General features: G+C 40.6%; 1 protein-coding gene across 1 annotated transcript in view; it reads right to left on the bottom strand.

The window, feature by feature from the left end:
- NIBAN1 (niban apoptosis regulator 1) overlaps positions 1-18,583 on the bottom strand; it is a 179,965-nt gene that overhangs the window by 76,362 nt on the left and 85,020 nt on the right. The window contains exon 5 of the mRNA XM_003264458.4: positions 15,330-15,497. Coding sequence (XP_003264506.1) covers positions 15,330-15,497 — 168 coding nt within the window. The remainder of the gene's footprint in view (positions 1-15,329; positions 15,498-18,583) is intronic.

Here is an 18,583-nt window from a genome sequence, read left to right as displayed (position 1 = left end):
TAAGGAATGAGATTAGATTTTTTTTAAATAACAGCTAGTCAAACACAGGGCACACAGTATGTGTTTAATAAGTACCTGCTGACTGAGAAGACACATGGTACAGCAGGTAAGAGCATGGGCTTGAAGTCGGCCTGCCTGGCTTTAAAATCTTGTCCTGATCACCAGCTGTCTTACCAGCTGCCCCAGAACCCTCGTCTATAAAATGGGCGTGATGAAAATAATAGTGCCTACCTCACAGGACTGCTGTGAGGATTAAATGAGTGAGTACAGTGGCTTTCCAAGTAGGGTCCCCAGGCCAGTAGTATCAGCATCAGCATTACCTGAGAACACGTCAGAAATGCAAATTCTTAGGCCCCACCCCAGGCCAGGGAATTCCAATGCATCCTCAAGCAAGGGGAACAGACTAACTGGGATTTTATGGTCATCTCTAAGGGAGAGGTGGTAGATTGCCTCTCACTTCGACAGAAGAAGGGGACAAAAGTAGAAGGGAAGAGAGGTATTTTATCTTACTAGTGGAGATCATCCACGCACACCTACACACGGTACACCTTACCAGAGTGAGCTCTTACGTAAAATTAGATCATACAGTATAAAAAGCGAAAGGGTCACACTGGAAATGCAAAACTCAGTAAAGAAAATGTATCTCAGTTGTGCTTGCTATTAGATTCAGGATTATTTTCAAAAAGGAAATCCCATGAAGAGTCTAGCTGTGGTCCGCGCACTAAAATATTATGAAGAGTTTAATTTTATCTTACAATTGCTAAGCACATTGTGGCCATTCACTACTTTTATTTGCATTCACTACTTATTTTTTTTTTGAGACAGAGTTTCACTCTGTCTCCCAAGCTGGAGTGCAGTGGCTCCATCTCGGCTCACTGCAACTCCGCCTCCCAGGTTCAAGCGATTCTCCTGCCTCAGCCTCCTGAGTAGCTGAGATTACAGTTGTGCACCACCATGCCCGGCTAATTTTTGTATTTTTAGTAGAGATGGGTTTTCACACATGTTGGCCAGGCTAGTCTCAAACTCCTGACCTCAAATGACCCACCCGCCTCGGCCTCCCAAAGTGCTAGGATTACAGGCGTGAGCCACTGCGCCCGGCCCACCATTCACCACTTTTTTTATTGTACTGTTGAATATCACTTCAAACATTAAATTCATATTATAAAAATCATGAATCTCTACCAGTAATATAATTTAAGAAAAATAAAAATTAAGTTGCTGAAGCAAAATACCTTATGTTTAAAAGGAAAACCCTAGGCAACAATGATTCTCTAACTCTGAAGGGATGCTGTTTAAAATGTACGTTTCTGGGCTCCTTTCCTCAGAGATTCTAATTTGTAGGTCTGGAATAATGCCAGGGAATCTGAAATTTTAAAAGTCTCTTCCCCTCCACTCTGATCCCACACCAAGCCATTCAGAAGCAGTGGTTGATAGATTACAATATGCTAAAAGGTTTTGTCTTTAAATAACCTTAAATGAGTAAGATCTTCTGATTAAGCAAAGTTTTCAGAGCTGAGAGCTAATCCTTTATACATAGGAAAGGTTTAAACCGTCTTTGATAGAAAGCTTCCTAAAATGTATTCCACATTTCTCTATCATCTAACACATAACATGTAGGATATAATTTACTCTTGATGACTGAGGTTTGTTTATTATCGTTATGATTGATATGTGCTATAGTTGCAGGGAGCATTCAACACAGAGTTGGCTGAAACATGGATCCCTAAAATGGCTCTACAACTCTAAAAATTTCTGAATGTCAGATTTAGCTTTTGAGTCATTTCCCCCGCTGTCAAGGTGGCAAACATATAGCCCAAGAAGGTGGCTTTTGAGTCATTTCCCGCAAGATCAAGGTGGCAAATGTGCAGCCTCAGAACCTCAAGGATAATGCAACGGAGCTGCAAAATGAATGGTTGCTCCAAAGATGGAAGCGGCCTTTGTAAAACTGTGTTAGTGACAGTTAACTTGTCAACATCATACAATTTTTGTCAACACCATGAAGAAACCTATGGTGTTCAGCAGTATAGCACACTCTATACTACAACCAACCCTCTTACTGAAGAAAAGACATAGTGGATAAATTGCACTTCCAAAAGTTCTTTTGAATACCTCAATGAACTGGCAACAATGTAAGGAACCTGTTATAGATTGAATTGTATACCCCCCAAATTCATATGTTGAAATCTTGATTCCCCCAAATCTCAGAAAGTGTCCTTGTTTGGAAATATGGTCATTGCATATGTAACTAGTTTAGATGAGATCATTCTGGAATAGGATAAGCCCCCAATCCAATATGACTGGTGTCCTTATAAAAGAGGAAAATGTGCTGGCCGGGCGCAGTGGCTCATGCCTATAGTCCCAGTACTTTGGGAGGCCAAGGCGGGCAAATAACCTGAGGTCAGGAGTTCAAGACTAGCCTGGCCAACATGGTGAAACCCTGTCTCTACTAAAAATACAAAAAGTAGCCGAGCATGGTGACGTGTGCCTATAATCCCAGTTGCTTGGGAGGCTGAGGCAGCAGAATCACTCACTTGAACCTGGGAGGTGGAGGTTGCAGTGAGCTGAGATCATGTCATTACACTCCAGCCTGGGTTACAAGATCAAAACTCTATCTCAAAAAAAAAAAACAAAAAAAACAAAAAAAAGAAAGAGGAAAATGTGGACACAGACACATACATAGGGAAAATGCCATGGGAAGATGAAGGCATGGATCAGAGTGAAGCTTCTATAAGCCAAGGAGAGAAGCCTGGAACAGATCCTTTTCTCATTGCCCTCAGGAAGAACCAACCCTGCCATCATCTTGATTTTGAACTTTGAGACAATACATTTCTGGTGTTTAAGTCACTAAGTTTGAGATGTTTTGTTACAACAGCCCTAGCAAACTAATACAAAACCCAAAAACATAAGGCAAGTCTTGAAGCTAGTTTTCACTTTGAAGACACTGATAGAACCTAGGGACCTTAAGCTACCTTTTTCTAGCCTCCCAGGATGCTGAATACCAGAATCAAAGAACAAATGCATATAATGTGCCAAATTAAATTGCAGAAACCACCCACATACACATGGTCTTAGCCCATTCTAAGGAAAATTGTCTGTCTCAAACCTAGGCATTGAGTGAAAGAGATAAATATTTCTCTTGAGAAATCATAATCAGAAGCATGTCCCCACAATCTTTATGGCCTAAATGCACATTAGCTACATGGTCCAAATATCTGGTAGTGCCCTCAAGCATCTAGTAAGAGGGAACACAAATCCTCTCAGGAACTCACCTTCAACTGGCTTCAGTGAAATATGAGCTCATCATCAAAAAAATCACAAAATAAGCAAGTTAATAAGATACCATGAGTAAGAGCCAGCACAAATAACAGCAGAATACAACCCACAGAGATCTTGGATATTAAAATTAGCAAACACAGAATGTAAAATGTATTGTTTGACATGTTTAAAAATATTTTAAAAAATTGGAAACATAAGTAAAGAGATTATTTTAAATGACCAGATTAGAAAAAGACTGAAATTAATAGAAATGAAAAATTAAAAAATTAAAATTTAAACTCAGTAGATAAGTTTAGTAATGGATTAAATACAGATGAAGAGAGAAGTAGAGAACTGAATGACAGAGCACAGGAACTGCTCAGGGGAAAAAAAAAAGAGAGAAGAAAGATAGAAAATATAAAATTAAAAGTTAAGAAGTAGGCTGGGCATGAAGGCTCACACCTGTAATGCCAGCATTTTGGGAGGCTGAGGCAGGTAGATCACTTGAGGTTAGGAGTTCGAGACCAGCCTGACCAACATGGTGAAACCCCATCCCTACTAAAAATACAAAAAATTAGCTGGGCATGGTGGTGCACACCTGTAATCCCAGCAGATTGGGAGGCTGAGACAGGAGAATCGCTTGAACCCAGGAGGTGGAGGTTGCAGTGAGCCAAGATCATGCTATTGCACTCCAGCTTGGGCAACAAGAGTGAAACTCTGTATCAAATAAAAAAAAAAAAGGTTAAGAGGTGAGGAAGATAGAATATCTAATGTACATGTAATCAGATTTCCGAAAAGTGACAGAGAATAGAGGAAAAGAAGAAATAATGGCTGAGAATTTTCCAAAGTTGATTAAACAATAACCTACAGATTCAGGAAGACCAACAAATTTCAAGCAGTATAAATAAATAGGAAATCTGTAGCTAAGACACATTCTTGTGAAACTGCAGAATACCAAAGACAAAAAAAGATGTTTTTAGAAAAAAACAGGAAAGAAAGAAATCAAATTACTTTGAAAGGAACAAGAATTAGGCTGATAGCATATTTCTCAACTTCAGTAATGGAAGCCAGAGGATCATGAAACAAAATATTCAACGTGGTGACAGGAAAATAACTGCTGAACCAAAATTTCATATGCAATGAAAGTATCTTTTAAGAATACGAATAAGATAAAGACATTTTCAGATAAACAAAAACTGAGAAAAAGATTAGAAACATCTTTTGAACAAACTTAAAGAAAATTCTACAAGGTGTACTTCAGGCAAAAGGAAAATGTTTCCAGATGGACAGTCTGAAATGCAAGAAAAAATTATGAGCAAAGAAAGCAGTGAAGGAGATCAGAACATGCCATCTCAGAATATACTGCATTGGTATATTGATTATTTTGAGCCAAAGGCAATTGAGAAACAACAGCCGCAAGAAGAGCTCCGCACCCTTGTCCTTTTTGCTTAAAAGCAAGGCATAAATTTTCCATGAGAAAGGTGCCCTCCTGGTACCAGGATGAAGAGAATATTCTTATCACCAGAGTTAAGGAGTCAATGCCAAGATGAATCTGCACAAATATACCTTAGTAAAATAACCCTTATCTTCCACTAGATTGCCCAGAGTTCCCATTTTCCCACAATTTTGCACTGTTAGGAACTCACATCTCTTTCCTTTGTTGAGCCACTTCACAATTTATTACTTGTTAAAATGGTACATAAGCCCCCAAGTCTTACTGCTTCTTTGAGAATTTTCTATTTTTTTTTCTGTGAAGCCCCTTGTGCCAGGTAAATAATGACACTAAATAAAATGTGTATGCTTTCCTCCTGTTAATCTGTCTTTTATCAGCTTAGTTCACCGATTCCAGCAGAACCTAAGACAGTATAGTAAAAGTTTTTCCTCCTCTACAGTGGTAAAAATGCAGTAAATGTTAAAACTTTCTAAAACAGCAATAATAATATATTGATGGGTTAAAAACTGAAAAATGTAATTAAAATTTAAGTCCACAACAACCTATAAGTGGAGAGGGGTGTTAAAGGAGCTAAAGCATTCTAAGTTATCTGTATTTTTTGAGAGAAAGTTAAGGATGTTGATTAATCTTTGGCTTTGATAAGTTCTGCAAGTTAAAATTTCTAGGATACCCACTAACAAAATAAAAATACAATATATGAAATAGAATATGAAATATATTGTGTTTATTATTATTAATAAAATTTTAATAATAATCAATCCAGAAGTCAAGAAAGTAGAAGAAAGGAAACAGAAAAGGTGGGATATGTAGAAAACACAAAGTAAGATAGTAAATTTACAAACAAAAATATGAGTAATTATAATACATATAAAAAAACTAAATGCTCATTTAACGATGATGATATATCCTTTAAATGATGTATATGTATCATTTAAGTGATAAACATCTCTTAAATGATATACATCATTTAAAGACTGTCAGATGTTTTTAAACTTTCAGGCAAATAGCATTAATAGCAATAAAATGTGCCATTTCATAATGATAAAAATTTAATTCACTAGGAAGATATAATTCTAAGCATGAATCTATCTAGTAACATTACATATGTATGTGTATGTACATGTGTGTGTTTATATATACACACATATATGTGTGTAGATGTGTATATATACATATATAACTCAAAACATATAATTCAACAATAGAAATGCAAACGATAAAATCAGTCAATCATCACAGTGGCAGATGTGAATGTACTTCTCTCAATAACTGATAAATTTAGCATAGCAAAAAATCCACAGAGAAGGTCTACAGAAAATAAACAAATAAATAAAAACAAAAGTAAGGATATAGATTTGAATGACACAATTAACACACCTAAGCTAATAGACATATAAAGCTATAGAATATATATTGTTTTCAAGAGCCTATTAGCTTTTATAAAAATTGACCATATACAGGGACATAAAGCAAGGTGTAGCAAATTTTAAAGGATGATATCACACAAATCAGATTTTCTGTCCACAGTGCAATTAAGCTAGAAATCAATAATTGACATACAGTATATATTTGGAAATTAAGAAACACAATTCTAAGTAACTCGTAAGTTAATAATAATAATAATAATATAAATCAGAAAATATTTAAATCCAAATGATCCTGCATATCCAAACTTGTGAGATTCAGCTAATGTAGAGAGAAATTTATAGCATTTAAATGCTTGTATTAGAGCAGAAAAATGGCCGATGATTAATGAGTATATTAGCTTTCTAGTGCTGTAAAACAAATTACCCCTAAAGTTAGTGGCTTGAAACAACAAATATTTATTATCTCTCATAGTTTTTATGGGTCAGGAATTCAAAAATAGCTTGGCTGGATAGTTCTGGCTTGAGGTCTCTCATGAAGTTGCAGTCACATGTTGGCCAAAGCTACAATCGTTTGAAGGTTTGACAGAATAGAAGCATCCACTTCCAAGGAAGTTTACTCACATGGCTGTCTTCTCTACATGGGCCTCTCCAGAGGGATGCTCATGTATTCTCATGTGACGACTAGCTTCTCCCAAATAAGTGATCCAAGAGAAAGTCAGGCAGAAATGATTCTTTTTGATGACCTATTCTTGAAAGTCACATATCACCACTTCTGCCACATGCTGTTCATAAGAAGTCACTATGTCTGGCCAACATTCAAGTGGAGGAAAATTTGACTCCATTTTTTGAAGGAAAGAATGTTAAAGAATTTGCAAGTGCTTTAAAATCATCACAATGAGCTAAGCATCTACCTGGAGAAATGAGAAAACAAAGCCAGCGAAATAAAGCCCAAGAAAATAGGAGAAAGACAATTTTTAAAACATTAGAAATTAACATAATAGAAAACAAATATAAAATAATCTCCCCAGTCCAAATCGGTGTTTTTTTAAGAAGTTGATAAGGCCGGGCACGGTGGCTCATGCCTGTAATCCCAGCACTTTGGAAGGCCGAGGCGGGTGGATCACCTGAGGTCGGGAGTTTGAGACCAGCCTGACCAACATGGAAAAACCCCATCTCTACTAAAAATACAAAATTAGCCAGGCATGGTGGTGCATGCCTGTAATCCCAGCTACTCGGGAGGCTGAGGCAGGAGAATCGCTTGAGCCAGGGAGGCAGAGGTTGCAGTGCACCCAGATAGCGCCACTGCACTCCAGCCGAAACTCCATCTCAGAAAAAAAAGAAATGGAAAAACTGAATAATCCTATAACATTTTTAAAATTTAACTTAGTAGTTTAAGATCTTCTCACAAAGAGAACACCTAAGATGATTTTACAGGCACACTCTACCAAATATTAAAACATGCAAATAATTCCAGTTTTATAAAAACTATTTCAGATTATAGCAAAGGAAAAAAAAGATGCATCATTTTATGAAGCAAAAATAGCCTTGGTGCAAAAATCTGAAAATGCCACTGAAAAATAGGAAAATTACATGCCAAATACACTCATTAACACAGATGTGAACATTCCTTTAGATATTAGCAAACCAAATCAAAACTAAATACCTATAAACCAGCAACAAACAGTAAGTGCTTGCAGCAGCACTGTTAATAATAAATAGTGGAAACAACCCAAATGTCTATCTAGAGTAACACAGATATTAGAAATTATGCTATATTAATATAATAGAATATGTTTAGCTTTGAAAGTCAATAAATTGCAGCTACAAGCAATAACACGGATGAAGCACTGGAATATAATACTGAACAAAAGAAGTCATGGGAGGAAATGTAGTAAAATTCCATACGGATAAAGTTAAAAACACACAAAATGATTAAGTATTGTGATAAAGCTGTAAAGAAAAGCAAAACATAAAATCTAGTATGGAGCTTTCTCAAAGAGGAAAGAAGGCTATAGGATCAGGGAACGACACATAAGAAATTTCAGAGGTAACGATAACGTTCTTTATACTCTATACATTACAAACATTCTATCTACTCAATATTTAATTTTAAAAACTCAAAACAACTAATAGAGTAAACAATAGCTCCAAGCATGATTCCCTCCCATATCATGTTCTCTAAGCTTGTTCATGGTATGGGAAGAATGAATGTGGCTCACTGTCCAATAACAACAGATGAGAATTTTATCCAAACTCTCCTGGATATTTATATTTAAAAGAAATCCTGGGCTATATGCCAAATAGAGTCCTTTCATAATATTGATTATCTAACCACATATTAAAACAGCCATTGCATTTACTATGTCATTTTAATAAGTATGTTTCAATTGTAATATATTCCGTCTATAAGTAAAAGAAGAAAAACAAACCCAAAACTTGAAAGCTATTCAGGCTTTGCCACAGTTGATTATAATAATATCAAAAACTGTCCAGTGATTTTGGAATCTACCCAATCTAAATAGCACGAACAAAAAAAATTTCTTTTTTGCTTAAATGAACTTTAACTCTGCTTGTGTAATTTTTTTTAATGATTGTTCCAATTTGTCATCCTGAACTATCATAACCATACAATTTTTAGACCTTCATATCAAATAACTATTTGGCTCATTGGAACTGAGGGAGATGGGGTAGAAGTCCGTGGTTGCACTGAAATGAGCACCATTTTTGATGGGCCAAAAAAAGTATTCAGATGTAGTTCCTGGCAACACTGCTTTAGACAACAGTGAACCCAGGACTATATAACCCATATACTGCTGGGGAGAAACACTGAATGGCTAATAGAGAGCAGTTCTGTTTATTCTAGTCTGTGATGGAAACCTGTTCTTCTAGTTCCAACTCTTACATTGCTTTGAGAGCTTCAAGTAATTTAAGTAAGCCTGTAAGTATAAATAATATAAAGGCATATTTTAGATCTATTATTTTTAAAGTGTTCCAACCCATGCCCTCACAAGCAGTGTAATCTTCCTTTACAAATTAGAGTTTTTACTTAAATTGCATGAAATCATACATGGTTTGCATTTTAAACTACACTAAATTAACCAGTAGAGAAGCTATGCTATCAAATATTTTATCTTCAGAGCACTTCTAAACTAAAAGATATAGTCATGATTAGCCCGTGGACAAAATACCAAGCTAAACTCAGATCATACAATTTATCAAGAAGCCAGATATACTCCAGGTCTCAGGTAATCTTCAGTGAATAGCTCTGGATTTGCTTCACTCTGGATCATGCAAACATATCATGCAAAGAACAGATTGATTTAATAGCAGCATGTTTAAAATGCCCAAGAGATGAGTCTTTCAGAAAGTAACACTGAGAAGACAACATGATACGTACAACTGAAACAGATGTCAAAGGCCAGGTGTTGGGACAACTGGTTCTCAGCCACTAACTAGCTATGACCTATTTGAGCCTTATCATAATTAAACCCTGAGGGATTGGAATAGGTGACCATGAAAGTCCCCCCCAAATTTAGAGTTTCATGGACCAGGGGTGAGGGGAAGTTGGAGATGGAAGGGAGTGACTACTTCCTAAGTAAAAACCACATACTCACAAGGAGACAGAGACAAATATTTCTAATTGCAGAGTATTTCTATGTGAGGCAAAGAGCACAGGCTAAACTCCAGAAGAGAATGTAGCTCAAGCAGAGAGAACACTTTTAAAGAATTTTGCTTGGGATACTCCTAGGAAAACTGGAAATTAATATCTACTTATTTATTAACAGTAACTAGCAAGCATTTTGCTTGCAGTGCATAGAGGGTTTTGTGTATGCATTTTAACACCTGTATACTATAGAATATTTTTATAAGTAAAAGCATTCAAAGATATGTTCATGACAATTGTATTTACTTATCTATCTCTAAACATTATTAGTTTGTACTACAGTACCAAAGGAGCCTAAGTAAAAGTTAGAATTTTCTAACTCATAGATATGTGCATGTCCATAAACATAAGCATGAGCCACAAAATTCAAAAGTATGTTTTCACATATTACAAACTAAAATTCATATATTTTCAGTTATAATTGATTGATCTCCACACTAGATGAATAGTCTCTCAAGTAATGAACTTGCTTCGTAGGTGACCAAGAAGCAATAAGCAGGGGAAAATAGAGCTGAGATTTGCTGCTGAGTGTTGAACGGCAAAAAGATCATGTTCAAATAAACACACCAAAAAGGATTTGCTCTGTCTGATTTGAATTGTAAGGTCCTTTGTTGTTCTAAATTTCAATTTAATTCCGCAACATTTATTGAACACCTAAAACTTGCAAGTATCAAAATCAAATCTAATAAAGGCATGGGATTTCTGGGGTAAGGGCTCAAGGCATGTAATACTGACAGAGTAACCAATTCCAACACATAATCACTGTTATAGCTCCACATTCCACCTGACTCACTCCATACAAGCAATATTGGATGTTACCATTGTCATAAGTGATTGAACTAGTCCAACTTGAAGCACTGGTTTGCAGAGTGTCTTTACATTGTTGTGGTCTTTTTACCAAAATTCTATGGGCTTTTCTTCGATACTATCTTTTTCAACCCATGTGCATTCATGCTTCCCAGATATTCTACCGTCCTCTCTTTCTTAGTGTTCATGACGATGTGAACACTGGCATCTGTTTAGTGGCAGTCCTGGCTGTCCTTCCAGCTAGCACAGCACTGTTGAACAAAACTTTGCCAGCATTCCACCTCCTCTCCAGAATCACTATTCATCCAGTGATGGCTGCCTTCTAACATCCAGTTCCTCTGTTCCACCAAATCCTTTAGGCTGAGTACCGTGGCTTGATACTGACAAGTGCCTTCCCTCACTCTGGTGCAAGCTACTGCCTCCTGTTGCCAGCCAAAGTTTTTTAAGTGGCCTCCTGGCCACCCACCATGCTACCCTCTCATCCACTGCCTACATTGCAGCCATTGTGACCTTTCTGAAGTGAACATCTGATGAAGTTGCTCATTTACTTAAAATCCTAATGGCTTCCTATTGCTGTTATAATAGAGTCCAAGTTCCTGATATGCATCACAAAGCCCCTTATAGCATGGATCCTGCCCATCTTCCTCTCTCCTCTCTAAGCACCAGTCACATAAAATTCTTCCTGTTCCTTTAATGGTCCATGCTCTGTCTTACTTCCTGGCCCTCCCATATCCTATTCCTCCTCCAGGAACACTTTTTCTCCTTCCTGCACATTTACGTGCCAACAAATGATTATCCTGAGCTGGAAGAACAGACTTGCATCGATAATGATCATTATTCCATATCGCATGTGTTCAGCCCTCTGTATTGTCAGGAGCTTTAACTATACCCCATAACTACAATCATATTTTGCAAACTAAAGTTCTGAAGAATAGGATTGCATTTTGGACAACAGGACTGTCTCAGAACATCTTGGCTTTATATAAGTCTCAGTTTGTGGCAGCAGACATTCAGAACCACAGCCTTCCCTGATCAGAGACAAGGGATTACAGTGTGACTCCAAAAGGGACAGAGGACAGCAGCTGCTATTCTAGGATCATACTATACAGTGGGCTTGACATTTAGTCCAGTGAGGTGGAATGGGATGTTTTACTAAGGATTAATCTTGTGGGATTTTCTTATGCCTGCCCAATGAAGAGGTGCCAAAACTAAATAAAAGCAAAACACACGTGAAAGTGCACGTGAGCATGCACACACACACACACACACACACACAAACCTTTATTCTCCCTGGGATACAAAATAATCTTTGAGGCTCCTAAAGGTTGCCTCTCCTTTGAAGGAGGGAGAAACATAGAGCTCTCTACTGGCCCTTACCTACCTTAGGAGATAGCCTTACTGTTGGAGAACAGGGCATAATCAGGCCCTTCATCAGGGTTAAATAGGAAACGCCCACCCTATAAGGAAAAGCAGGACAAGGGGGTTCTAGATTCAGAATGAATGAACATGAACATGTAGCCAAATTCAGACCCAACACTTCTGGCGCAAGTGGGCTAGGTTGTGGTGGAATTTCAGTTCCACGCGACATGTCCTGGAACCCCAAGTGAGATCAACATGCCTAGCATCAGCTGCTAGTGTTACAGGAAAGGGGTCCCGATCCAGACCCCAAGAGAGGGTTCTTGGATCTCGCGCAAGAAAGAATTCAGGGCAAGTGCACAGTGCAAAGGGAAAGCAAGTTTATTAAGAACGTAAAAGAGTAAAAGAATGGCTACTCCATAGACAGAGCAGCCCAGAGGGCTGCTGGTTGCCCATTTTTATGGTTATTTCTTGATGATACGCTAAACAAGGGGTGGATTATTTACGCCTCCCCTTTTTAGACCATGTAGGGTAACTTCCTGATGTTGCCATGGTATTTGTAAACTGTCATGGCACTGGTGGGAGTGTAGCAGTGAGGATGACCGGAGGTCACTCTCATCGCAATTTTAGTTTTGGTGGGTTTGGGCTGGCTCCTTTCCTGCAACCTGTTTTATTAACATGGTCTTTATGACCTGCATTTTGTGCTGACCTCCTATCTCATCCTGTGACTTAGAATGCCTTAACCGTCTGGGAATGCAGCCCAGTAGGTTTCAGCCTCATTTCCAGCTCCTGTTTAAGATGGAGTTGCTCTGGTTCACACGCCTCTGATACTAGAATGCCTAGGACCCGGTTCTCAACAGAGAAGCACGGCGGCCTGAGAGCCAATGAAACAATGGCCACAGCAGGCTGACAGCCCTTCCTCACCTGCATGCGGGTAGAGGATAGCAGGCTCCCAGCAGCCACCTCAGGGTGTCTGGCCCTTATCCCAGCCCTAATTTTAAATATATTTCTTAACTTTTTGGGTAATTATGGGAAAAAGTGGTTAAGTGGCAGCTTTTGAAAGCCTGTTTCTGGTTTACTCAAAATAATACAATGAGTAACAGGCAGAGACTAGAACAGAAAATGTGACACAATAAAGATGAGTGGTACATCGTGCTGTCAGAAACAGAAAAAGACGCGAGAAAAGAAAGGTCTGCTCCTCGGCCCATGATAGTCAAGGACTGTTCCCTACAATGTTATCACAGCTTCTGGTTCTGACTGGAGCTACTGGAAGTTATGCCAAATTAAGTCTGCATAAAGCCTCAGCGAGGATAAAACAGTTTCTGGGCAGAGGAATGTGACACAGAACCAGGGAAATATGACTAGACCTCATTATCTTGGTGCCTTTGATAATATACTGGAGAGCAGAGTGGGGTTTTGAATGAGCTGAAATATTCCATAAATGGAGTTTAAATGCAGGCTACATAACATCCAAAAACTCCTCAGAGAAATTCCTATTATGTACATGAAAGGGGGAATGCAGTAAGTCCCATTTGGCTGGGCAGGGAGCATTCTGCACTCAGTGAAACTTCGCAGTTCCTGTGCTGAGTGCCAACTGCATGTTCCTACTAGACCAAGGCCCTGAACACAGATGGGCAAGTGTAGTGGAAAATGAGCTAAATGGTGCAGTCAGTGCTAGGCAATTCTTTGTCTCTAGAATGTCAAAACCACAAGGCAAGATTTTAATAACAGTATCATTTTTTTTAAAAAGTTGCTAACTAGTTATGAGCCAGTATGATGATGAATGTTACTCAGAGTTGCTATGGCAAAACAGACTGACTATATCTTTTTCCGTGAGTCCCCATCAATGCACAGCTAAAACCAAGAGTTAGTTGAGATGCATCACTAGTGACTCTCGCTCTGTGGGACTGACACTCTCAGGGAAAACTCTGAATTTTAAAATAAGTATACAGTGAAATTAACCGTATTAGGAAATAAAGGCACCATGGGTGAGGTGACTCAGCTCAAATGTCACCTGCTCATAGAGGACTCCCCTGGAGAGCTGAAAGTTCGGCACTCCTTTCTTCACTAGTTAGTAACCTCTCGTTGCTCTTTAACGCATTAACTGTGATAACTTTCAGATGATCATTGGTGGGTGTTTATCCATCCTCCCTGTTTCAATTTCACCTCCCAGAGACAGGAACTCTGTATGCTTCATTACTCTGTTCCTAACACCTACATAGAGGCTGGCACAGAGTAAGCCCTCAGTGCTCTTAGACTGGCTGCCTTTCCAAGTGCCAAGAACAAAGAGTGCAGTTACCTGTAACTGAAGACTTTGTGGAGTCCAGAAAAACCAGCATTCACCTCAGTATATCAAAAACGTCACATATTGGAATGAGAAGTCTCTTTTACTATTGACGTCATATTGCTTAAGTCCATGCCTGGAGGCAACGTGGTCTGAAGCAACACCACCCCAAGGGTGGTTCGCGAACCAGCAGCATCAGTGCCACTCGGCCGTGTGCTAGAAAAGCCAAGTCCAGGCCCCAAGGTGTACCCAGTGAGTCAGAATGTCTGGGGGTGAAGCCTAAGAATATGTGTTTTAATTAAGTTCTCCTGGTGATTTTTATGAGCCCTAAAGTCTTAAGAACCACTGATTCAGAAACAAATACTAGATTACCATGGACTGCGCCACTGATCTTAACTGAGTAACTGTTATTCAGAAATAAAGGTGAAAATAACAAGGAAATGTCATAAAGACTAGCATTTGCCAGGGAAAACTGGCACGTTCTTGCTGGCATTTAGATTTTTTTAAATCAGGAAGAAGGAGAGTGAAGTATATGCAAAATGGTCTACATGAATAAACTCGGGGCAGTCCGAATGCCCCCCCGCAACCCTGCCCAACTTGCAGCCAGATAACTGCCCCATGTTCTGCTTCACCAGGGCCTCCTGGACCTGCCTGAAAACCAGCAAGCAGGCGAGGCTCCTTGTGCACAGAACTCTCCCTTTACCTGTTTCCCTTTTCTTCCCTGGGGCAGCACCATCTGTGGCTCTTTTTTTGGAGTCAGAGTCTCGCACTGTCATCTGGGTTGGAGTGCAGTGGCATGATCTCAGCTCACCACAGCCCCTGCCTCCCGGATTCAAGCAATTCTCCTGCCTCAGCCTCCCAAGTAGCTGGGATTACAGGTGCCCACCACCACGTCCAGCTAAATTTTTTTGTATTTTTAGTAGAGATGGGATTCACCATATTGGTCAGGCTGGTCTCGAACTCCTGACCTCGTGATTCGCTGGCCTCGGCTTCCCAAAGTGCCGGGATTACAGGTGTGAGCCACCGCACTTGGCCCATCTGTGGCTCTTTCTAAGAATCACTGCAGCAGATGACGGACCAGGACAACTCAGCGAGGGCTGCCCCACTTCCCGCCCCGGGGATGAGAGGGGAACCACGCCATACCATGATTGAGATGCCTGACGCAGTCACTCAGGAGGGCACTAAACCTCTTCTGGTCAGCAGCCTCGTGGAAGCAGAAGTAGCCGTGTCTGAGGAAGGGCTGCCACAGGTACACTGGGAATTCCTTGGGCAGGACCACAAAGGGCTGGGCGTTCTCCTTCTCACTGGAGGCTAAAGAAATATTGAAAACACAAATACCTTTTTAAACATGTATCTTTTATTTCAAATATGTGTTTCGGGTCGTGAGGGTGACTATCTGGGGCAGGCCATGGGATGGAAAGTTAGTGAGATATTTTCACAGGATAGGGAAACTGGGAGCACTGGCTCCTCTGACATCCCTCCACCAGCTTCCCCTGTCCCACTGCTGCTGTCTGCCTGGCCTCCTACCCAACACCACAGGGACAGTGAGGATACCAGGAACACAATTTTTTCTCTTTTTTGAGACTGAGTCTTGCTCTGTCACCCAGGCTGGAGTGCAGTGGCACAATCTTTGCTCACTGCAACCTCCACCTCCCAGATTCAAATGATCCTCCTGCCTCAGCCTCCCAAGTAGCTGGGATTACAGGCGCGTACCACCACCTCCAGCTAATTTTTGTCTTTTTAGTAGAGACAGGGTTTCACCTTGTTGGCCAGGCTCCTGACCTCAAGTGATCTGCCTGCCTCGGCCTCCCGAATAGCTGGGATTACAGGCATGAGCCACCGCACCCAGCTAGTTTTTTTGTATTATTTATAGAGACAGGGTTTTGCCATGTTGCCCAGGCTAATCTCAAACTCCTGAGCTCAAGCGAGCCACCTGACTTGGCCTCCCAAAGTGCTGGGATTACAGGCATGAGCCACCGCGCCCAGCCTGGGCACAATCTTTCTCAACTTCCTTATGTCTAAAGACCCACAAACAGAGCTTCCTCTTCCCTCCTGCCCCTCTGCAGGCCACTGACCACCTGTGCAGCCCCTCACTCTACTGGCCCTGCAGGCTGCAGCTCCAATAGGGCAGCTCTCTGCCCTGTACTCTCTCCCTCCTCCCTGTCACTGCCAAACACCACTTGCTGTTTTTATGCCATCAACCTTATTCTAACCTCAGTCTGATTCCTGTCCCCACCAGCTCCTGAAACCCAACTGCTGAAGCCACTTATGTCATCATCCTGACTGCCAGCCTATGGCTGCTTCTTTTCATCTGACCTGGAATATTTGCTGCTGCTAAACAACCCCTTCTTTTGAAAACATTCTCTCCCCATGACTTCCAGGAGTGCCTCTCTCCTGGTTTCCTTCATGCTTTGTAGAATTTTGTTTCTTATCACCTTTATTGGTTCCTCTGCCGACTCTCTCCATCTCCTCGCTAAGCATCGGTGCCTGCCCTGTTCTGTGCTGGCTTCCCCTCCACTTTCAGTCTGTACCCTCCCAGGGTGTGTTCACCCATTCCGTGACTTTTTATGTTGTTCCTACAGTCCATAGAACCCTCTCTTCCTTCCTTTCCATCATGCTTTCCCATAAAAAAATTCTCATTCATGCTTCAAAAGTCAGTTCAAAAGCCACTCCTCTGGGATGCCTTTGCTGGCACATCCCACTGCCACCAGAGACAGAGTTAGGTGCTCCCTACTCTGTTCTCCCCAAATACTGCAATGACCTGTTTTCATGCGCAGCGCCCACACTCAGGGTGCGGAGGCAGGGGAGGGGAGTGAGATGCATTCCCATGCTGTTCCCCTCCCCAGGGAGCAGAACCTCTGCTACCCACTGTGGACACCTAGAGAGCAGACTGCATCTTCCATAGCTTTGTATCCTTAGCCCACAGCACAGTCAGGGAACTTGGCAGATGTTCAACTTCAGTTTGTTGAGTGAAAAGTGTGCGATGTTGGCCTAGGATATTTTTTTAAAGCCCTAGACAATGGGACTTTTACCTCTTCCCTCAAAATCAATTCCAAGAAACTCATTTTAAACCCACTACTATTCAGAACCCCTACCTAAACTTCACTCCTTTCCATGCATTCCTATTACATGGTATTGCACTTGGTTAAATGAGTCCCAACTTTTTTTCCAGAGTCACAGAGAACAAGCAGAAGAAAACGTTAGTTCTGTGCTTCCTGCGTATGTATTAGGCACCAATCTCAGGGAAAGGTAAGGAAGAGGGTCTCTCTAAGAGGCCATTGAAAGCACTGGGAATACAGGGAAATGAATCATAACCACATGGGAGGCTACAGAACCGTGTCAGTTCTGGAAAATTAATAAATCAGGATTGCTCGTGCCTGTAATTCAGCACTTTGGGAGGCCAAGGAGGGTGGATCACGAGGTCAGGAGTTCGAGACCAGCCTGACCAACATGGTGAAACCCCATCTCTACTAAAAATACAAAAATTACCCAGGCGTGGTGGTGCGCACCTGTAATCCCAGCTACTCAGGAGGCTGAGGCAGGAGAATCGCTTGGACCTGGGAGGCAGAGGTTGCAGTGAGCTGAGATCATGCCACTGCACTCCAGCCTGGGTGACAGAGCGAAACTCCATCTCAAAATCAATCAGTCAATCAATCAATCTGGATTGGTTTAAATAAAGAATAAATTCCTGGGGATATATGGGAGCCCTGTTCCAGTGTCCTGGAATCTGAAGGTAACAAAGCAGAATGCATTGCCAGCACAAGCTATGGCCCACCAGGACCTAGCACAATGCTGGGAATGAATCAACATGAAAATGAGCAAATGAATGAATGATTGAATGCTGTAGAGACACCTGTAGTTGTAACACAATATCTGTTTCCCTTTCTGGGGAGAATAAGGCCCCTGATTTTTAGCTGGGCAAGTGACTACATAAAATAAGACTATATTTCCAGCCTCCTTTGCAGCTTGGTGAGCCCACAGCTACTAAGATCTGTCCAGTAAGATATAAGCTGAAGTGGCATATGAAACTTCCTGGAGGTATCTCTAAAGAAAGTGACTGTACCCTCCTCCTTTCCTTTTCTCCTCCCTATTATCTGGAATAAGAATGCTATGGTAGGAGCTCAGCAGCCACCCTGGACTCTGCCAATAGGGGCCACAACCTAGAAATAAAGGGGGAGAAAGCGAGAAAGAGCCTGAGCTTCTGACAAATTTAGTCCACACCGGCCCTGGACTAATATCCAAATATCTTTAGTGAGATAATAAAACTTTTGAGTTTTTTATTGTATGCAGTGAACCAGACTCTAACCAGTAAAATGCCAAACAAGTGAATTACTTTAACAAAACATGGGGGCATTTTCTTCTGTATCAACTTAGCTGAACACTCTGTAAAGAATACA

Source organism: Nomascus leucogenys, chromosome 9, assembly GCF_006542625.1.
Source record: "Nomascus leucogenys isolate Asia chromosome 9, Asia_NLE_v1, whole genome shotgun sequence".
Classification (NCBI taxonomy): Eukaryota; Metazoa; Chordata; class Mammalia; order Primates; family Hylobatidae; genus Nomascus; species Nomascus leucogenys.
Note: the sequence above shows the minus strand (reverse complement) of the source record. Positions and strands in the feature narration are given on the sequence as shown.